General features: G+C 36.5%; 2 protein-coding genes across 3 annotated transcripts in view; one reads left to right on the top strand and one right to left on the bottom strand.

The window, feature by feature from the left end:
* Positions 1 to 23,046, top strand: part of USP34 (ubiquitin specific peptidase 34) — a 307,835-nt gene that overhangs the window by 206,470 nt on the left and 78,319 nt on the right. Inside the window, exons 36-43 of one of the 2 annotated variants that reach the window (XM_066378190.1) lie at positions 3,706 to 3,746; positions 3,890 to 4,014; positions 5,288 to 5,440; positions 6,864 to 6,968; positions 9,295 to 9,350; positions 9,469 to 9,589; positions 21,364 to 21,547; positions 21,989 to 22,152. In XM_066378190.1, coding sequence (XP_066234287.1) covers positions 3,706 to 3,746; positions 3,890 to 4,014; positions 5,288 to 5,440; positions 6,864 to 6,968; positions 9,295 to 9,350; positions 9,469 to 9,589; positions 21,364 to 21,547; positions 21,989 to 22,152 — 949 coding nt within the window. The remainder of the gene's footprint in view (positions 1 to 3,705; positions 3,747 to 3,889; positions 4,015 to 5,287; positions 5,441 to 6,863; positions 6,969 to 9,294; positions 9,351 to 9,468; positions 9,590 to 21,363; positions 21,548 to 21,988; positions 22,153 to 23,046) is intronic. The other variant, XM_066378191.1, reaches the window with a different exon arrangement.
* REL (REL proto-oncogene, NF-kB subunit) overlaps positions 8,401 to 23,046 on the bottom strand; it is a 428,703-nt gene continuing 414,057 nt past the window's right edge. Inside the window, exon 11 of the transcript XR_010750423.1 lies at positions 8,401 to 8,430. The gene's annotated coding sequence lies outside the window, so the exon portion shown is untranslated. The remainder of the gene's footprint in view (positions 8,431 to 23,046) is intronic.

Raw genomic sequence — 23,046 nt, forward strand, 5'->3', positions numbered from 1 at the left:
TGTTTTTATTCAACATGTTTTCATTCATTACTATTACTATTTACTTTGCTCAAATTATGGCCTTGTCAAGCTCGTTCATTTTTTCTTTTGACATATCTTGTTACTTTGTGTGGACGGGAGGAATCCTTTTTTTCCCATTACTGCAAGATCTTTCAGGCTTGTAGTTACCCAGCCTTAGTCCTAGAATCAGCCATTTTCTTTAAGTTAGTTCCTATTGGTATGGAACCTCAAAAATGTGGGTGCTTGGTGTACTCATGGTACCAGTGTTTCCTTGCTTCTAGGCCTTCAGTGGACAGAGATGGACATGTGTAAGAATTTAGTACATGATTCCATATATTTGAGCTATGTTGGCAAATTTTTTTAATAATGTACAAAATTTTAATAATATAGAAATTCAGATGTTTGAATTGCTAATTAATACATGGGGACCTGACTATATATATATGCCTTAAGTAATCACATAAAGTGTTAAAAAGTATATCAAATTAATTTCCAACTATTCTGTAGGTGTTCTGTTGAGCATAAGTTTGCGTTATACTTAAATGATTTATAAAGCTAATATAAACACCTTTAAAACTCTTTCACCTTATTTATGGCTAATATTTAATTAGGTATTTTTAGATGCTTTTAAAAATCACCTTCATAGGCAATGGTTGCATATAAATAGCATGATTACTGTAAGATTATTTTTATGTACTTTTCTTTAGAGTCTGTCTCAGTTGAATTCACATTCACTACTTGATCAATATCTGATATACCCTACTAGACTTGATACATTCTATTTAAACTGTATCTCATTTTGCTCACCATTATATTTTCAGTGCCAGGGCCCTTACCTCATTGGTTGTAAAACCTGTGAATGGATAACATGGGGAAATGATGGAGGTGGCTGTAACATGCCATTGATTTATATGATAAAATATACTTTACTCTCCAACCACCAATTACTTTCCAGTTCAATAATTCTTAACTCTTTTCCCTCCTTGTCCTCTAACACACACTCTACCTCAGTATCCCACACACTCATTACATTATATTGAGGTAAGGAAGTTCAGTGACTGCTTTAGTCTTTTGTTCACTTGATTGTTAACCTTTCACAAGGAAAAATAAATATGATGATTTGATACCAGCCGCTGCTGTTCATGCCGGTTCCCTCTATGGCAATTCTTAATTTTCATTCTAGCAGTTCCATTCTTAAAGAATGCATTAAAATCTTTGTAATGTGAGTTCCCACCCCCCACTCCATCCTTATGGTTTCTCAGCTTCTGTTTCTGCACCATTGTCATTTCTTAGGCTCTCACTTTCACTTCTTACAGTGGTAGGAGGTTGGTATCAATTAAGGCAGCTTGCACAAACTTTTTTCCTATTAACAAAAATCATCTAATGCTAAACATTTAAAAGATAGATGGGTAAGCTGCTCTGGTAAAGTTAACTAGACCGGTATAATAAAAATTAAACATGTAATATGTTTAATATTAATACTTGATTTATCAAGTTTTAACTTAGTACTTTTTACTTTAAATCAATATAGGTGAGCCTTGCTTTTGACATTTTGACAGGTGAATAATAACTAAGTGAGAATGCTAGAGATAATGCTTTTTTTATTTTTTTATTTTTTATTTTTTTTGCATTTTTCTGAAGCTGGAAACAGGGAGAGACAGTCAGACAGACTCCCGCATGCGCCCGACCGGGATCCACCCGGCACGCCCACCAGGGGCGACGCTCTGCCCACCAGGGGGCGATGCTCTGCCCATCCTGGGCGTCGCCATGTTGCGACCAGAGCCACTCTAGCGCCTGAGGCAGAGGCCACAGAGCCATCCCCAGCGCCCGGGCCATCTTTGCTCCAATGGAGCCTTGGCTGCGGGAGAGGAAGAGAGAGACAGAGAGGAAGGCGCGGCGGAGGGGTGGAGAAGCAAATGGGCGCTTCTCCTGTGTGCCCTGGCCGGGAATCGAACCCGGGTCCTCCGCACGCTAGGCCGACGCTCTACCGCTGAGCCAACCGGCCAGGGCGAGATAATGCTTTTTTTAAAAGTTTATTTGTAAGGCAAATAATCTATTTAATCATTTTGTTAAAATAAAATTTTTTAATATTTACTTTTTATTAAATCGAAGTAATACATTATCCATTGAAGTTACGAAAGCTATTGGGGAAAATAGGTGAAATTATATATATTTTTATTTTTTTAATTTTTTTTGAAATTATATTACATTAGTCTGTTTTCTTGGCATTAACAATACAAAATTAAATTTTCATGGCTGAAAGCTTTTCTCAAAGGGTTTGTTGAACCAAATGCTAGCAAGAAAACCATGTCCTGGGACATGCCTGCTAAAGCACCCACAGCAGGGCTAGGTGGAGTAGACATGGTCATCATCCTGGAGTTGATGGGCTCTTTATACATTATGGTTTGGGGAAGAAAGATGTAAGTTGTTTTGAAAGAACTTACATTGGCTACAGATAAGGGATATGGTGGGAAAAGATGAAGCAGGGGCAGAGTCCCTAACTCGTTGAGTAGTATGAACGTTTATGTATATCCTCATGCCTCCTTACCATCCAGAGTACAATCGTACAAAAATATTTATTTTAAAAATGTGTAAGGCAACATTAAAAAAAAGGCAAATGTATGTTCTTGATTCCATAAATTAGTTATCAAACAAACATGATTTTAAGTTAATAAAACTGTAACTGGAACTAATTTCATTTTTTGGAAAAAGCCCTCACTCCTGGGGGTCAACGAGCATGAAAAAAACTCACTACTCAAAGGGCTAAGGAAGAAACATTTACTACTTTTGATTGGTTGCGGGCAGCAGTCCTGAAGTTCCTACATAAGCAGGATACTGTGGCTTCTGGTGGTTACCTCAGGAATTGATTCAAAGGTCCAACATAATTCAGGAATGTGAGCTGTTTGTTGTTAGTTGGCTCACAGCTATTAACTGATTAAATACTTCTGTCTCTTTCTCTCACTCTCTGGCCTGCTATAATTTAATTTAGGATATCTCAGAATTTTTTTTTTCTGTCAAAGAAAGAGCATTTTATGTCAATATATGATTTTTTGTTTTAAGGAATCTGAAGTTTAGATTGAAGTGTTATAACCTTTCTCTTTGTAATCCACATCTCTTTAATAACTAAATCATGATCACTTTTTGAGGGTTTACTTATTTCAGTAAATATTGGCTTCACTCAGATTTTATTATAGCTGAACTTTCATTTGATGATTGCTATAAGATTTTACCAATGAATTTTAAAATAAAAATTACATAAAAGGTAAAGATCATAGGAAAAAATAAAAGTAGCTTCCTTAAAATCTAATCATTATTAGGGGGAAAGTTGTATATACTTTAAAGCAGTGGTCTCCAACCTTTTTTGGGCCACGGACCTGTTTAATGTCAGAAAATATTTTCAAAGACTGGCCTTTAGGGTGGGATGGATAAATGTATCATGTGACCGAGACCAGCATCAAGAGTGAGTCTTAGACGGATGTAACAGAGGGAATCTGGTCATTTTTTAAAAAATAAAACATCATTCAGACTTAAATATAAATAAAACGGAAATAATGTAAGTTATTTATTCTTTCTCTGCGGACCGGTACCAGTCCGCAGCCTGGGGGTTGGGAACCACTGCTTTAAAGGATATGTAGTTATAAACTGAGTTATTTTTAATTCATTGCTGCATTTAATTTGTGGTGGTGATGTGTTTTTACTTTACAGAGTTTTGAAAGCTCAGTCTGATCACAGGTCTAGACATGAAGGTAAGGGTTCAAGAACGTTATTTTTTAATAGGTAAAGATTTGGATAACTAAATAAATTTCTATATAATATCTTTAATGAACATTGTTTTCTTTATAGTACAGTACAAACTATTATAGTTGTATTTTTTCTAATTTTTCTTTAGTTTCACATTATTCAATGTGGCTCTTGGTGAGCTGGGCTCATTGCTGTTCTTTAGTGAAATCTAGCCTTGCTGATAGTGATCATTTACAAGATTGGCTAAAGAAGTTGACTCTCCTTATTCCTGAGGTAAGATAAAGATTGAGGATTAGTAGTTACTCCGTATTTTTTCTTTTTCTTTCTTTTTTTTCTTTTTTGTAACAGAGTCAGAGACAGGGACAGACAAGACAGAAAAGGAGATGAGAAGCATCAATTCTTCATTGTGGCACCTTAGTTGTTCATTGATTGCTTTCTCATTTGTGCCTTGACTGGGGTCTACAGCAGAACGAGTGACCTCTTGCTCAAGCCAGCGACCTTGGGCTCAAGCTGGTGATCCTTGGTCAAACCAGATGAGCCCACGCTCAAGCTGGCAATCTCAAGGTTTTAAACCTGGTTCCTCCTCATCCCAGTCAGATGCTCAATCCACTGTGCCACCACCTAGTCAGGCCATATTTTTTCATATTGATAATAAAAAGAGCTAATAGAAACAAATGGACTTGATTCCATAAATATATCACATTTAAGACCAAAAGTGGTTTTGAACTATATAGTACACTTAAGTGTGAATGTTAAATATTCTGTAGGATTCCTATTTGTCTTTTTCTGAAATACTTATTTACAGAGTGGTTATTTTGCTTTTTGTTTTGTTTTAGTTGCTTTTTTCTGGGGCAAGGAGAATTGATCATTTATTTTAGTAATTTTGTTTCTGAGAAGTTCTTTTGGTTTGTTTTTTCTTTTTATTTAAAGTGTATCCTTAGAAACTAAGTCAGATATAATTTCTTTTGATTCCAATATCAACACTGAGGAGGACAATATAATTTTCACTAACTGTATCTTAATATACCATATTTCTAAATGAAATAACCGAAACATACTTTCATTTATCTCTTAGCCACAAAAATCACATCCTTTTTAGACAGCACTAAAACTTTAGCTTTGAATTGATGTATACCGGTTATTGTTCTGGCTCTGCCCCAGAGAACCATTGTGACATTTGTGCAAGTTCCTTCGAATATGAAAATGTTCTCATTTAAGCACTTTCTAAAATGCTATTAGTTATGAAAATATTTTATTATCTCAATCTCATAAATAAATACCTTCCTTCAGTCCCTTTTCTTGTCTGTTATTGTGTTCATTAAGTTTTATGGCCATTTTGGGATTTCTAAAATATGATTTTATGTATTACTGTATACTTTGGGGTACTTCAGTTGATCATATATTATTTACATGCATGAGTATGTTGTCAGAATATTGCATTTTAAAATATATTGCTAAAGAAGCCACCTAATGTTATTTCTGTTGACATAATATTAACTTTTTTATACTAACTTAGTTTATGTTTGGAACTTGCTTTTTCATGTAGACTGCAGTCCGTCATGAGTCTTGCAATGGTCTTTATAAGTTATCTCTATCAGGGCTGGATGGAGGAGACTCAATCAATCGCTCTTTTCTTCTGTTGGCTGCTTCAACATTGTTGAAATTTCTTCCTGATGCTCAAGCACTCAGACCTCTCAGGGTAAGGGTTTAATGTGTTCAGGAGCATTCTATTTTTGCCCAATTTTATTTTTGTTATCCTCACATTCATTTTGAGCACTTGTTTATTTTATATAGCTTTAACTAAGATGATAATATTTACATCTTGGTTACATATCAGGATCTTGGTTACATATTATCAATACTTACATATTATCAAGATGATAACAGTTTAAAGTTATAGCATTGAGACATATTATAATCATTTTATACCTAGGAATGGAATCTGTTTGCTTTGGTTTCAGCTCTAGGGGATCTCTCATGGATATTCTGTTTTGAAAATAGCATTGGCTAGGTTCTGGGGCTTTGTGTTAGTGAGTTAAATGATAAAAACATTATAAATGTAGCTTTCTTCTAATTTTTTTTATTCTTTTATTTATTTATTTTTTTTTGTATTTTTCTGAAGCTGGAAACGGGGAGAGACAGTCAGACAGACTCCCACATGCGCCCAACCAGGATCCACCCGGCACGCCCACCAGGGGCGAAGCTCTGCCCACCAGGGGGCGATGCCCTGCCCCTCCGGGGCGTCGCTCTGCCGCAACCAGAGCCACTCTAGTGCCTGGGGCAGAGGCCAAGGAGCCATCCCCAGCGCCCGGGCCATCTTTGCTCCAATGGAGCCTTGGCTGCGGGAGGGGAAGAGAGAGACAGAGAGGAAGGAGGGGCGGGGGTGGAGAAGCAAATGGGCGCTTCTCCTATGTGCCCTGGCCGGGAATCAAACCCGGGTCCCCCACACGCCAGGCCGACGCTCTACCGCTGAGCCAACCGGCCAGGGCCTAATTTTTTTTATTCTTATGATATTCTGGTTTTTCAGTTTCCTTCTCTTTCCAATGTATATACTAGCCTTCTACCACACAATAAATCCAGAGCCCATTAGTAAGTAAATTTTATTAACCCCAGAAATATGTTGCATTGTACGATTTACTTTTCTCCTCCGTATTAACCTATCATCAACTATATAAGAAATATGCGTTATTTTTCATATTTCGAAACTATAATAGACCATTGCATGTGGGTAGATTTATATAGTCATGTTCTATAAGTTTTTTTTGTTCCTACTTTTTCATTGAATTCTTAATTTATATCACATTATTTAGCATTATATATTATTCCTTTTTCAAGTAGGTTGTAAGTATACTCACAAATTTTAGGGGGTATTTCAAAAATGAATATGAAACGGTAAAATATTCTATTTTTTATGAGCGATATAATTTGATGGTTATGTTTTTCTGAGATTTCTTATATACTCATGTATCTAGTTATTCTAATTTTAAATAGGAGTGTTCTCTTCATTTTTTTGTTAAATTTTGATTACTGTTTAGTTTGTATTGGGGCTTAATTTTTTCACAAAGCCTAGTTAAGTCATTTTCCTTTTTAAAATGTTTCACAAAGTTAATTCTTTTTATTAGATAGATGATTATGAAGAAGAACCGATGTTAAAACCTGGATGCAAAGAATATTTTTGGTTATTGTGCAAATTAGTTGACAACATACATATAAAGGATGCTAGTCAGGTATGTTCAGGAAATGCTACATTATCATGTTAATAGAGATGTACCTGTGTTTTCCTAATATTATAGAATTATAGATACTTATTAAAGGCATTTTAATCAATAATGAGTTGAAAACATCATAATTTTTCTACTGTATTTATACCTTTCTGTTCTGCTCTAATCTTTTTTTTCTTTTTACTTTGATCTTTTTGAAATGTCTTTATCTGGTATCTATGTATAAGTAGTTTCCTGTCTCTTTAGAGTAAGATTTGTGGATGCAAAATCTTATTTAGAATGTGAAATTTAAATACAACTTTTAGTAATGGCATGTGGATTTGGAGTTCTGAATGTAAAATAAAATTGCAATTCAAACAAATTATTTTAAGCTAAAGAAACACTATCAGCCTGACCAGGCGGTGGCGCAGTGGATAGAGCGTTGGACTGGGATGTAGAGGACCCAGGTTCGAGACCCCGAGGTCACCAGTTTGAGCGCGGGATCATCTGGTTTGAGCAAAAGCCAACCAGCTTGAACCCAAGGTCGCTGGCTCCAGCAAGGGGTTACTCGGTCTGCTGAAGGCCCGCGGTCAAGGAACATATGAGAAAGCAATCAATGAACAACTAAGGTGTTGCAACGCGCAATGAAAAACTAATGATTGATGCTTCTCATCTCTCTCTGCTCCTGTCTGTCTGTTCCTGTCTATCCCTCTCTCTGACTCACTCTCTGTCTCTGTAAAAAATAAATACAAATAAATAAAAAATTAAAAAAAAACCACTCAGTTTTTGACCTCTTAATTTTCTTAAACAAGACTAAAACGATATTTTCATATAAAAAAGGAAGTGTTTAAAACAAGTTGATTTCAAAAACAAACTTGCCACATAAAGTCTTTCTGATTTTTGTCCTTTATAAATTTAGTAAACTAAAATGCATTTAAGTGATCTCAGAAAAAATGAACACTTGAAGATACATTTAAATATTTAGGGCCTGACCAGGCGGTGGCGCAGTGGATAGAGTGTTGGACTGGGATGCGGAGGACCCAGGTTCGAGACCCCGAGGTCGCCAGCTTGAGCATGAGCTCATCTGGTTTGAGCAGAGCTCACCAGCTTGGACCCAGGGTCGCTGGCTCGAGCAAGGGGTTACTCGGTCTGCTGTGGCCCCACAGTCAAGGCACATGTGAGAAAGCAGTCAATGAACAACTAAGGTGTCACAACGAAAAACTAATGATTGATGCTTCTCATCTCTCTCCGTTCCTGTCTGTCTGCCCCTGTCTATCCCTCTCTCTGACTCTCTCTCTTCTGTCTCTGTAAATTTAAAAAATAATAATAAATAAATATTTAGGAAACATTTTCTCTCATTTTTTTTTATGTATTCTATCAAAGTGCACTGTATATACTTTACATTTAAAATATCTGGTAGTGGCCTGACCTGTGGTGGCGCAGTGGATCAAATGTTGACCTGGAATGCTGAGGTTGCCGGTTCAAAACCCTGGGCTTGCCCGGTCAAGGCACATATGGGAGTTGACGCTTCCTGCTGCTCCCCTCCTTCTCTCTTTCTCTCTCTCTCTCTCTTCTCTAAAATGAATAAATAAATAAAAATAATTAAAAAAATAAAATAAAATATCCAGTAGTGTTTTAAGTTTCTACTATTAAGAAGCAGTTTACATCTGAATAATTAGTTTTCTACTTTTTATTTGAGGAATAATGATAAAAATTAATATATAACATGTTTTAATTTACTTGATATTAATGCCAGATAAACATTGATTTATTTTAAACCTTGAGTCTATTTTAAAGTAGAAATCTATTATTTCTTGTTTGCCAAAGTTATTTTCCTTCAAGAGACTGAGTTTTTTTCAGAAACCTTTTAAATTGTTCTATTTTTTTAACTTTGTTTTAATTTTTTGCTGTTTTAATGAGAATGAAAGCCTTGAGGTTATTTAACTGTGTATTTGTTTAGTTTTAAAGCCTAGTTTAAAGATGGTATTAAAAATAAACCTTAATGGTTGAGTTGTGAAATATGTGATTACATCTTAGTAAAATTGTTAAAAAAAAAATAAAGCAACATCAAGCTTTAGTGTCTTCTCAATAAATTACTGTGATGATCATAATTTATTACCAACATTCCATTGTGTCTGTTTTGAAGGGCTTTCAGTGTGCGTTCGCAACTATATTTTATTAATTTGACATCACGTATAAGTAATGTTATTTATTATTTAGTAGATATAGTAATTAATTTAGGGGAACAAAATTCTTATTACTTGCAAGAAAAGATTTTTTTTGTTTAATAATCTGAACTACCAAACATAAAATATTATATTTGAATTTTGCATTTTTTTTTTTTTGTATTAAGACAACGCTCCTCGACTTAGATGCTTTGGCACGACATTTGGCTGACTGTATTCGAAGGTAAAATTTGATGTGAAATTGACAATTATATTGTTGAGGAAAGATAAAGGACGTAATTATTAACCTGAACTATCTTGTTTTTTTTTGTGGGGTTTTTGTTTGTTCGTTTGTTTTTTAGCAGGGAGATCCTTGATCATCAAGATGGTAACATAGAAGATGATGGACTTACAGGACTCCTCAGGCTTGCAACAAGTGTTATTAAACACAAACCACCCTTTAAATTTTCAAGGGAAGGACAGGTAAATATTAAGACATCCAAATGTCTATGTGAAGTGTGGTCAAAACTTTTTTTGTTGTTATGTTGTATGTGAATATGTGAAATTTCCTTAAACAGGCAAATGTCAAGTTTGCTAAAACTTTATGGCTGGCAGGAAAAGTGAACTTTGAATAAAATGAACCCTAAAAATATAAACCTTAGGCTTATTTTTAGAATGCAAAAACAAGATTTAATTTCTATGACTGTATATAGAGAGATAGCCTCTAATAGTATGGTTGTATGGGATTGAATATTTTGAATAGTAATTTATACATTGGAATTAATAACTAGTCATTAGAGTATATATTACTGGTTTTATATTTTACATTTGACATAAAATCTGTTATTGACTATTTAATATGCTTAATGACTTTATACTAACAAATGTCTAATTACTCTTTAGATTAAATTATTCACTCTTCCACTGGCACTTTTTTTTCCCCCCCCATTTTTCTGAAGCTGGAAACGGGGAGGCAGTCAGACAGACTCCCCCATGCGCCCGACCGGGATCCACCTGGCATGCCCACCAGGGGGCGATGCTCTGCCCCTCTGGGGCGTCGCTCTGTTGCATCCAGAGCCATTCTAGCGCCTGAGGCAGAGGCCACAGAGCCATCCCCAGCGCCCGGGCCATCTTTGCTCCAATAGAGCCTTGGCTGTGGGAGGGGAAGAGAGAGACAGAGAGGAAGGAGAGGGGGCGAGGGGTGGAGAAGCAGATGGGTGCTTCTCCTGTGTGCCCTGGCCGGGAATCGAACCTGGAACTCCTGCACACCAGGCCGATGCTCTACCACTGAGCCAACTGGCCAGGGCCTCTTCCACTGGCACTTTTGTCATTGCTTGCATTGAATGAGTTAAGTTATAGTTTGAAGGGTTTTCTTGAGGTTACTGACTGTGTCGGGAAAGATGGGATTAGCCAGAAGTATGGAACATTGTTTCTGTGGGCAAGGACTAAGGATTCTTGAGATAAACTTTAAGTTGCCAGTCTTACCCCTATTCCATAAAGCTCCTTCTTGTGCTATATCTTCTAGGTCCTTCATTTTTTTTGCATTATACGCAGTAGGAGTAATTTGATTGATATGTAATGTAATCTTGCTGGTTGAAATCTTATGTTATATACAGGGTGGGGCAAAAGTAGGTTTACAGTTGTGAGTATGTGAAACAGTTTATTCTTGTATTATTATTTATTAATTATTGTATTTTCTATACAAACAACTGTATACCTACTCTTTGTGTATGACAGAGACAGAGAGAAGGACAGATAGGGACAGACAGATAGGAAAGGAGGGAGATGAGAAGCATCAGTTCTGCGTTGCAGCACCTTAGTTATTTATTGATTGCTTTCTCATATGTGCCTTGACATGAGGGCTACAGCAGACTGAGTGACTTTTTATTCAAGCCAAATGAGCCCAAGCTCAAGCCAGTGACCGCAGGATTTCGAACTTGGGTCCTCTGTGTCCCAGTCCGATGCTCTATTCACTGTACCACCACCTGGTCAGGCCTGTATACCTACTTTTGTTTGACCCTGTATAAACCAATCTGTAACTATTATTTTTAAATAGAAATGTTGATTTTTCTGATAACATATCATTGTAAAGCAAAAATCAATATAAACAAAATAATTTTAGTACTAAGGGGAGATTCCTAAATATAGTTCAATTTCTTATGTTTTAGTGATGGCTTTCTAGGACTTTCTGTGTATAGAGTAAATACACAGGTATATAATTTGTTATGTAAACACTATTCTGTGATCTCCTTTGTTCATTTAAAAATTGAATACATTAAAAAAGAAAATACATTAAAAATTTAAATACATAAATAAGAGGGAAATAATGAGTCTTTATTGACATGTTACTAGTTTTAAAAAACAACTGTGCAAGGAACCTCTTTGCACGCCTGTTCTATTACATACTCCCATAAACTCTTAAATGCATTTTATTCGTTTTAATCAAAATATATCATTTTACAAAAGGTTATATCATTTTATATTTTCAACCATACTTTATGACAGCTTTTCGACTGGTGTGCCGTAAGAATTATTAAAACATGCCATACCTAACACCAGGGGCACTGAGACCTCTTTTTTCTTAGATTGTCAAATAAAAAAATGACAATAGCCAACACAGCAGTAGTTGTCTGGTGTGAATGAATCAAAATTATACTTTTTTTTTTTTGTCAGTTCAGCAAACAGTCTTGATGTGCCAAAGAATTTTAGTAGTTTATTTTTGCTATGAGATGAAAAAGGTTGAAAATCATTGCTATATGAGAATGTCAGTTTCTCAGACATCCCCACATTCCTTACATGACTTTTTTAAAAAAGATTTTATTAATTGATTTTAGAGAGAAGATAGGGAAAGGTGGGGGTGGTGGGGAGCTGGCAGCATCAACTCTTTTATATGCTTTGACTGGGCAAGCCCTGGGTTTCAAACCAGCATCCTCAGCATTCCAGGTTGACGCTTTATCCAGTGCGCCACCACAGGTCAGGCTCCTTGTATAACTTTTAAGTCTTTCAGTCTCAGTGTTGCTTTAGTTTTACCTACTTACTTATTTACTGGTTATTGTTGAAGATGAGAATCTTTTCATTTATGTATTGTCCATTTCTATTAACTTGTGAATTTTTATACTATATGTATTCTTTGGTCATTTTTCTTTTAAAAATTCTTTATTTTGAAAATACCAACTTCTTCTGTCATATGTACAGGAAATAGTTCTAAAAGTTTTATTGCTCTTTATTCATGCTTTTTAAAGACCACTTGTTTTTCATTCTCTCTTTTTTATTAGTTTATATAAATAATTATCTTAGGCAAAGTGTTTGAGCCTTTATAGTAGATATTGTTATTAGACCCCATTTTGACAGATGGTGAAGCTAAGACATTGAGGCAGCACCTTGCCTCACTGAAGTCACTCAAACTCTTGACTTGACCAAGCTTATAACCACTATTCAATACAATCTGCAGATGTTAAAACCTTAAGCACATTTTTTATAGTTTTTCTTTTCTCACTTACCTTAGAGAGTCTCCATATCAGTATATAGAGAGTTAATTCATTCTTAACAATTGAATAATATTCTTTTTCTGGATATATGTAATATATCTAACTCACTTTCTAAAGATAAACATTGTGTTAAGCTATTATAGCTGATGATTATACATTTATTATTTGGAAAATCTTTAGACCAAAATTCTTGAAGTAAAATTTGTAGTTCACAGATCCTGGCCAAGTAGCTCAGTTGGTTAGAGCATTGTCCCAATACACCAAGGTTATAGGTTCAATTCTGTGTCGGAGGGCTTACAGAAGTCAACCAATGAATAAATAAATAAGTGGAACAACAAAATTGGTATTTCTCTCTTCCTTCCTGTATCTTTCTAAAATCAATAAATTAAAAAAAAATGTTTTTGCCTTGGATGATTGGCTCAGCAGTAGAGCATCAGCCCGGTATGTGGAAGTCCCAGGTTCGATTCCCGGCCAGGGCACACAGGAGAAGCGCCTATCTGCTTCTCCACCCTTCCCCCTCTCCTTTCTCTCTATCTCTCTCTTTCGCTCCCGCAGCCAAGGCTCCAGTGGAGCAAAGTTGACCCAGGTGCTGAGGATGGCTCCATGGCCTCCTTTTCAGGTGCTAGTATGGCTCTGATTGCAGTGGAGCAACACCTCAGATGGGCCAAGCATCACCCCCTGTAGGGCATGCCAGGTGGATTCTGGTCAGGAATCTATCTGTGCCGCCCCCCCCCCCCCCCCTTCTCACTTTGGACAAATACAAAAAAAGAAAAAGTTTTTAATTGCTGGTTCACAGAGTATGTGCACCTTTAAGATTTTGGTTGATATGTTACCATCTATGGAAGTTGAACCAGTTTATGATTCCACCTACAATGTCTGTTAGCAAGTGCCTAAAATTCCCCACATTTCTACCAATCTGATGTATTATCAAATACTTAATTTATACCAGTCTGATAGGTGAAAAAGATTCTCTTAGTTTTATTTTTTGTAATTATGGATAACATTGAGCTTCTTTTCAGGTGTTTGAAAGCCATTTATCTGTGTTATCTTTTCTCTGACCTGTTCAATTTTTTTCCCTCATGTTTCTATTATGTATATAATTGATTCTTTTACTAATTTGTAGAATTTTTTATATAAAAGAAATTATCCTTTATAATGTGAATTGCAGATACTTTTGTTTGTCTTTTGACTGTGGTTTATGGTTTGCATGTTTTTCTAAGCAAAATATTTTTCATTTTTCATATTTAATCAGATTTACTAGTCTTTTATAGCTTTTGGGTTTTGTGTTATACTTTAAGAACTCATATTGTTTCCTATTTTATTTTTTTACATTTAACTTTGTCTGTTAGTAGCTTACTGAGGTAAAAGAAATGAAATGGGGAGATTATTTTTAGATACTCAGTTCTAACAACTGGCTAGCTTTTTTTTTTTTTTTGTATTTTTCTGAAGCTGGAAACCGGGAGAGACAGTCAGACAGACTCCCGCATGCGCCCGACCAGGATCCACCCAGCATGCCCACCAGGGGGCGACGCTCTGCCTACCAGGGGGTGACGCTCTGCCCCTCCGGGGCGTCGCTCTGTTGCGACCAGAGCCACTCTAGCGCCTGGGGCCATCTTTGCTCCAGTGGAGCCTCGCTGCGGGAGGGGAAGAGAGAGACAGAGAGGAAGGAGGTGGGGTGGAGAAGCAGATGGGCACTTCTCCTGTGTGCCCTGGCCGGGAATCGAACCCGGGACTTCTGCACACCAGGCCGACGCTCTACCACTGAGCCAACCGGCCAGGGCCTGGCTAGCTTATTTTTAAATCACTGATTAGAAATGCCTTTTTAAAATCATATTCTAAACTGTCATATGTATTTGTATTTATTTCTGGACTTTGTTTTATTTTACTCATCCATTCATTCATCAGTCTATATAGATTTACAGTTAATATCTTGTTGCATAGATTTACAGTTAATATCTTGTACAAATGGTTCATCTTCATTATTACTCCTCTGAACTTTTTTTTTTATAAATAAATTTTTATTTTAATGGGGTGACATCAATAAATCAGGGTACATATATTCAAAGAAAACATGTCCAGGTTATCTTGTCATTCAATTCTGTTGCATACCCATCACCCAAAGTCAGATTGTCCTCCATCACCTTCTATCTAGTTTTCTTTGTGCCCCTCCCCCACCCCCTCCCTCCTCTGAACTTTTTAGGCTATTTTTCCACATGAACATTAGAATTATTTTTTCTTGTTCTTTCAAAAATTTAAATTGTGTTCCTTTTTAAAGATGAGGTTATATATTAAGTGTATGTATACATTGATGTAGAAAAATTGACATTGTATTGGGCCCTGGCTGGTTGGCCCAATGGATAGAGCATTGACCTGGCATGTGGACATCCTGGATTTGATCCCCGGTCAGGGCATAAATGAGAAGCGACCCTCTGCTTTTCTTCCCCTCTCTCTTCTCTCACAGCCAGTGCCTCAGTTAGTAGTTCAAGTGTTGGCCTCAGGCGCTGAGGATAGCTCAGTTGATTCGAGCATTACTCCCAGAATGGGGGTTGCCAGGTGGATCCCAGGCAGGGTGCTTGCAGAAGTCTGTCTATCTCCCCTCCTCCCACTTAAAAAAAAAATTATATTGTATTGAATTTGTCTATACAAGAACAAGATCTGTCTCCTTATTTACACAAGACCAGTCCTTTTTTGTTCTCTACTTTAAAGTTTTCATTTAGAGGTGTTGAAGGCAGTTGGTTTTGGTGTAATTTTAAGAAAAGTCTTCTTTATCTTCAGAATATTTAAACTTCCTTTTCTATTTTAATGGTTTTTCTTTTTTAAGAATTTTTAGGAGGGTAGAAGGCGGGGTCAGGTGATGATGGAGGGAAACTTGGGGTGGTAGACACACAATGCAATATACAGATAATATAGAATTGTACAACTGAAACCTGTATAATTTTATTAACCAATGTCACTCCAATAAATTCAATTAAGAATTTAAAAGACTAAAAAAAATTAATTTAGGATTTACTTTAGAAGTCAGTAAATGTTTTCTGTAAACAGCCTTGTAATTTTAGGCTTTGAGGCCACACACATGTGGTCTCTTTCACTTTAATCACCACCATCATCATTAATTGCTACTGCTTTGTCTTCCTCTCTCCTTTCTTCTTCCTTCCTATTCTGTCCCTCCTCCCTTCTAGTTTTCCTTTAAAAATATAAAACCCATTCATATCTCTACTACCCTGTGTGGTGTCTAGAAAATATATACTGAACAAATGGATGACTGACTCCTGATTCTTAAGAATTGACAATCTAATGGTTTTTTTGTTTAGCAGGTAATTATTGAGAAGCCTGCTTTATGTAAAATTTGTATGTATCCTAACAAATAATGGCTGCTCCGAATATTTGTAACTGATGGTAAAAATATAAGCTATTAAAGGGATATTATTAGCCCTGGCCAGATTGCTCAGTGGATAGAGCATCAGCCCAGCATAGGGATGTCCTGGGATCGATTCCTGGTCAGGGCACTCAAGAAAAGCAACTATCTGCTTCCTCCCTCCCTCTTCTCCTTTTTCCCCCTCTTCTTCTCCTGTAGCTAGTGGCTCAAGTGGTTTGAGCGTTAGCCTCAGGCACTGAGGATAGCTTGGTTGATTCTAGGATCAGCCCCAGATGGGGTTTGCCAGGTGAATTCCAGTCAGGGTATATGCAGGAGTCTGTCTCCCCTCCCCACACTTTGAAACAAAAGGGATATTATCAGGGATATATGGAAGACAGCATTGAGATGATTAGGAAAGGCTTTGAAGAAGATACAGCTTTTGTAATATAGGATAAAGTTTTCTTAAGTAGAAAAATAAAACATTTAAATCATAGAAAAGAATATGAGTAAAAATTAAGTCATTAAAAACAACTGCATATATACAGGAAATTCAGTTTATTTTGGCTTGAGTTTGAGGAAGTATAGGGGGTAACTTTGGGAAGCTAGGTGGTTATTATGGTCACAGGAAATTGTTTTTGTGTGTACAATAAAATAAAAACCTCAATTTTGTAATTTTAAAAAAGGGCTTTTGGACCCTGGTTGGTTGGCTCAGTGGATAGAGTTGCAACCCAGCTTATGGATGTCCTGGGTTCAGTTCCTGGTCGGGGCACACATGAGAAGCGACCATCTGCTTCTCTTCTTTAACACTCTCTCTTCTCTCTCACTTCCCCTCCTGTAGCCAGTGGCTCAATTAGTTTGAGTGTTTGGCCCTGGCCACTGATGATAGCTTGGTTGGTCCAAGTTTGTCAGCCTCAGGCACTAAAATAGCTCAGTTGATTCGAGCATTGGCCCAAGACTGAGTTGCTGAGTGGATCTCGGTTTGTCCACATGCAGGAGTCTGTCTCACTATCCCCTCCTCTCACTTAAAATGAGTGAGGGGCTTTTGAAGTTTCTCATCAGTCAGATAACATAAGGGGTGTGCTTTGGCAAAATAAATCTGGTAAGAGTTAAGCGCCAGTATAGTGCAGTGGTCTTTAAATATTTATTGCTCATGTATTCTTAAAAGAATTCTGGAAAATCTAGGTGTCCTCTCACAGATTTTTAAATTTAAGTATTTTCTTGATTTTTGCCCTGGCCGGATAGCTCAGTTGGTTAGAGCATCATCCCAATACGCAAAGATTGTGGATTCAATCCTGGGTCAAGAACAAATCGAATCTGACCTCTGGTGATGCAGTGGATAGACCATCAACCTGGAATGCTGAGGTCACTGGTTTGAAACCTAGGGCTTGCCCGGTCAAGGCACATACAAGAAGCAACTACTGTAGGTTGATGCTTCCAGTTCTTCCCTGGTTTTCTCTCTGTCTCTTCTCTCTAAAATCAATAAATAACTTCTTTTTTTAATTTTAAAACTTTATTTTAAAGAATATAATTTCCAGGGAATTTTTGAAGTTGATAAAAATATTTATTTCTGTATCTAAAGTGTATTCTTGTAAATCTCTTCTGTATTTAGTTATGATTATAGCTCTTTTGTATTTAATTACAATTATATTTATTTGAACATGGACAATCAAAGCAACAATACTTTAAATTTTGCCAAATAAATATGAAACATTAAAAATGAAATTATATGCATTAATAACAAGGATAGGGCTTTTAAATTAATTTGTATGATTTTAGATGAATATTGCTTATTAAGCTAGAATGATCCTGTGTTTATTATCTTTATGGATGTAAATTCTGAGAAATTTTATTTACATAGTGGAACTGTAAAACCTTGTTCATATACAAAGTTTTGTTTAAATGTTATTTCTTTGAATTTCTTCTCAATTACACACTATGGTCTATCATCAGAAACTATTTTTAATACTCTCTCAGGTAGCAGTTTGAAATTCTTTATCTGGGAAGTATATCAAAATGACTTTATCATAGAGATTTTAATATACAAATGTTACTATTTCACTTAGAGGAGATACCTTCTTTCCTGATACTCAAGAGTAAGGAAAATAAAAATACTGTTTATTTTAGTGTGCTTTTACCAACTTGATATTTCTGATAAAATGCTCTTTTATCACAGACTTTAAATACATTTTCTCAAAACTCGGGAGCTATAGATAGTTCATTCAGTTTCTAGATCTAAACTGATTGGCAAAGATAATTCATTGTTAAGTTAGTTACTAGCAAATTCCCCAAATTCCCTTTTTGAGTGAGCTTTATTTTATTTATTTAAAAAAAATTTTTATTTATTGACTTTATAGAGGGGGGGGGTTGGAGCTAGAAGCATCAACTCATAGTTGCTTCACTTTAGTTGTTCATTAATTATTTGTCCTATGTACCTTGACTGGGCAAGCCCAGGGTTGGTTTTGAAATGACTTTAGCATTCCAAGTCTCTGCTCTATCCACTGTGCCACCACCTGCCAGGCTGAATGAGCTTGGTTTTATTTTTTAGTACAAGTAAATGTGATATTTTATGTCTAAGACAGTAATCTCACCTCTGAATTCTAAGACAAGATATAATCTGTCAACTAGATGAAATAAGACTTTGCTTACTTTTCACATTCCTTAGCCAAAATTAGGACCTATGTATTTTACTATACTTTCTTTGATAATAGTGATATGGAAAAGGTGAGGCCATTAATGGGAAAATATTTAAAATTGTCCTTTATTTGCTACTTATGTCAGAGGTTCTGAAAACGACCCCAGCCTCAGTGATTCACTAGAAGGAGTCAAGGGGTTCAGCATGTAGTTGTACTCATAGCTAACTAAGCCTTATTACAGCAAAATGGTACAACATGAAAGCATCAAAACAAAAGCATTAAGCCAAGTCTGTTGAAAACCAGGCGTGTGCTTCTAAGAGTCTTCTCCCTGTGGAGTTGCACAGAATGTGTTTAATTCCCCCAGCAATGAGTGTTACAACACATTTGTGATGTTGTTTACTAGGGAAGCTCTCTTAAGCTTAGGGTCTAGGATTTTATTGGCATGGATTGTGTAGGCACATATTACCTGCATAACTGATGAGTCACTGAAATTTCAGACTCCCAGATGGAAAGCAGTTACTTAACATAAACTAAACACAAAAAGGTACAATGTTGCCTGACCAGGCGGTGGCGCAGTGAATAATAGAGCGTCGGAATGGGATGCGGAAGACCCAGGTTCGAGACCCCGAGGTCGCCAGCTTGAGCCCAAGGTCACTGGCTCAAGCAAGGGGTTACTCGGTCTGCTGAAGGCTTGCGGTCAAGGCACATATGAGAAAGCAATCAGTGAACAACTAAGGTGTTGTAGTGCGCAACGAAAAACTAATGATTGATGCTTCTCATCTCTCCGTCCCTGTCTATCCCTCTCTCTGACTCTCTCTCTCTCTCTGTCTCTAAAAAAAAAAAAAGAAAAAAAGAAGATATATTAAATAGCCCAAAAGAAAAAAAAAAAAAAGGCACAGTGTCCCACTTTTATCACTAAGGAAAAGTTTGTATTATAGGAGAGTACTGTTTACTATACAAGTTTTCAAATGATAGCCAAGGGCCAATCGTAACAATCCATACTTCTAAGGATAGTAGAGCCTCAGTCTTAACCATATCACCTCTATTTTGTTTTTTTAGGTGAGGCGGGGAGATAGTGAGCCAGACTCCTGCATGCGCCCTTACCAGGATCCACCTGGCAACCCTGTATGGGGCCAGTCCTCAAGTACTAAGCTATGTTTAGGGCCTGAGGTTGATGTGCTTGGACCATCTGAGCTATCCTTGAACCAAGTGAACCACTGGCTGAGGGAGGGAAAGGGGGGGAGAAGCGGGAGAGAAGCAGATGGTCGCTTCTCCTGTGTGCCCTGACAGGGAATCTAACTGGGACATCCATACCCTGGGCCAATGCTCTGTCCTCTGAGTCACCGTCCAGGGCCCTTCTCACCTCGTTTCTACACAGTAACCCAGAAGGTTTTCTACCCCAGAACAATGTACCTTAGTAATATTTGAGATAGGTGAATGCATAATTGGTCCTTTGCTACTTTACCAAAAAAAAAAAAATTAAGAAAAAACACATGGGAAAGGTAAACCTTTCTCAGGGAGATCAAATTTAGGAATAAATACATCTGGAATGTACTTTACATGGTAAAAACCTTGCACCTCAGTTTGAACTTCACTGGTATAGAAGTTAAGAACTTGGTAGTGTCTTAATTCCTTACTCTGGCACCTGCCTACCTTTTCACTCTAGGCAAAGTTCTTGATGTTTTTTGTTTTGGGGGTCTTTGTTTTATTTTTTTTATTTTTTTTGTATTTTTCCGAAGCTGGAAACGGGGAGGCAGTCAGACAGATCCTGCATGCGCCCGACCGGGATCCACCCGGCATGCCCACCAGGGGCCGATGCTCTGCCCATCTGGGGCGTCGCTCTGTTGCAACCAGAGCCATTCTAGCACCTGAGGCAGAGGCCACAGAGCCATCCTCAGTGCCCAGGCCAACTTTGCTCCAATGGAGCCTTGGCTGCGGGAGGGGAAGAGAGAGACAGAGAGGAAGGAGAGGGGGAGGGGTAGAGAAGCAGATGGGCGCTTCTCCTGTGTGTCCTGGCCAGGAATCGAACCCGGGACTCCTGCACACTAGGCCGACTCTCTACCACTGAGCCAACAGGCCAGGGCCAGTTGTTTTGGGGTCTTTGAATATCCTCTGGCATTTAAAAGTTCTCATTATGAGTAAGTTGCTGCTTTGGCTCCTACTGCTATTATTATTAAAATAAAATAAGGATAAACTTAAGCAAATGTAGAGTCAGTCAAGATAGGGAAAATAAGTCCTTAATAAAAACTTTGGTCATTTAATGGAGTGTACAATAATAGCACTGTAGATGGGGATCTGTAAGACTGAGCTGTATGTTAGGTGTCCACAGAAGGCAATAGTGAAGGTGATCCTCACCCATTGTGTTTTCTCTAAGATAAGTAAACATTGGGAAGACTCTCATATAATGGTATATGTTGGTGCTCTAAACTTTTATTTATTTATTTATTTTTAAAGTTCACTCTTTTCCATTTTATTTTTTCATTTTTGGGGAAAAAGGAGAGAGAGGGTGTGTATGAGAGAAGAGGGGAGGAGCAGGAAGCATCAGCTCCCATATGTACCTTGACCAGGCAAGCCCAGGGCTTTGAACCCGCAACCTAGTGTTCCAGTTCAACGCTTTATCCATTGTGCCACTACAGGCCAGGCGGTTCTTTAAGTTTTTAAACAGTGTTTTAGAAAATTGTAGATTGTCATATAATTTAGTTTATGTAAGATTCTCATTATATTTGGAATATAATTACATTTAAGTTTAGATAATGTACTTGGTCTTTCTCTGTTTTCCAGGAATTCTTAAAAGATATCTTCAATCTCCTGTTTTTGTTGCCTAGTCTAAAAGACAGACAACAGCCAAAGTGCAAGTCACATTCTTCAAGAGCTGCTGCTTATGATTTGTTAGTAGAGATGGTAAAGGGATCTGTTGAGAACTACAGACTAATACACAACTGGGTTATGGCACAACACATGCAATGTAAGCATTCTTTTTCTTTAATCTTTCTAAATTTTATATGCAGAAATGAGGTTTTTGGAAGGCACTTTTTAAAGTAATAATTCATTGTTCACACACTTAAACATTTATAAATGATAGTTACTAGGATGTTACTAAAGTTAAAAAGTAAAAGTTTTTTTTTAATGTAATGAAGGACATTTTATAGGTAGCTGAAGTACTTAAGCATTTTTTGGTTAAATATTATAATTTTGTTCTAAGTAAAATAAAGTTGTGATACTCCTTTGAATTTTTTGAGAATGTGTTAGTTTAACTGTACTTCCTACTAATTTAAAAAATGTTCATATGTAGTGTTTTATATATATTAACTAAAGACATAATGGAGGTAGGGGTTGTTAATAAAAACAGAATACATTTTGTTTAATAGTTTGTTTGGGGGACATCTGTTCCTGCCTCTTTTTTCAGCAGCCCATGCACCTTATAAATGGGACTACTGGCCTCACGAGGATGTCCGTGCTGAGTGTAGATTTGTTGGCCTGACTAACCTTGGAGCTACTTGTTATTTGGCTTCCACTATTCAGCAACTTTATATGATACCTGAGGCAAGACAGGCTGTCTTCACTGCTAAGGTACAGTTTTCTCACTTTAAAAATTAAAACTATAAAACAAAATTTAAAAATTTTCTGGATAAAACTTGATTTTTTAAAATTTTCTAAAATATTGTTTGAGAAAGTAATTTATGAATTTTTAAAAATGACAACTTGATTACATAACTAGCTAACTGATGTATGTTTTAATTATTTTTACATTTCAGTAGATTACTACTAACATTGTAGTATAATTTCTCAAAGGAAAGCACAGTTGTGGAATATACACATGCAATGTATACAGTGAACCATGGTATTTTCAATAAAAATAAATATAAATTTTAAAATGGTCATGGACAGAGACTTGGGGGGGGTGAACACATAATATAGAAGATGTGTTGTAAAACCTGTATAACTTTGTTAACCAGTGTCACCCCAATAAATTCAATTAAAAAAGTGAGTAAAGTCTAAAAAAGAGTAGGTAGATATACCAGAATCATTGATCTTGTTTCTTCAATATTTATTTCAAAGTAAATTTGATTTTGGACCTTATTTGTTTCGGTAAGCTCTGCTTTGTTTTTTTTTTGTTTGTTTGTTTTTTGTTTTTTTTTAGCTCTGCTTTGTTTTTAAACTTATTCTTTCTAGTTTTTCTTTTTACTACAGACTATTGTTAGTTTTCATTCTGCACTGCTTTTAAATTTTCTTGGCAAACTTTTTTTAAGTTTACTTTTTGTTTTCCTCATTATGTCATCTTGATATCCTGGCTCCTCTTCTCCCTTACCCCCAAAGTATTGCAATTCTTTATATATCTCTGGTTTTTATATATCTTTAATATGTTTGTTATGTTTTAATGTCTCCAATTTACAGTATATTCATGTAGGTTTGTTTTTTGGCTTTATGTATATTGATGTGTTCAAGTTTTTCATGAAGCAGATT

This window comes from Saccopteryx leptura, chromosome 3 (assembly GCF_036850995.1).
Source record: "Saccopteryx leptura isolate mSacLep1 chromosome 3, mSacLep1_pri_phased_curated, whole genome shotgun sequence".
NCBI lineage: Eukaryota > Metazoa > Chordata > Mammalia > Chiroptera > Emballonuridae > Saccopteryx > Saccopteryx leptura.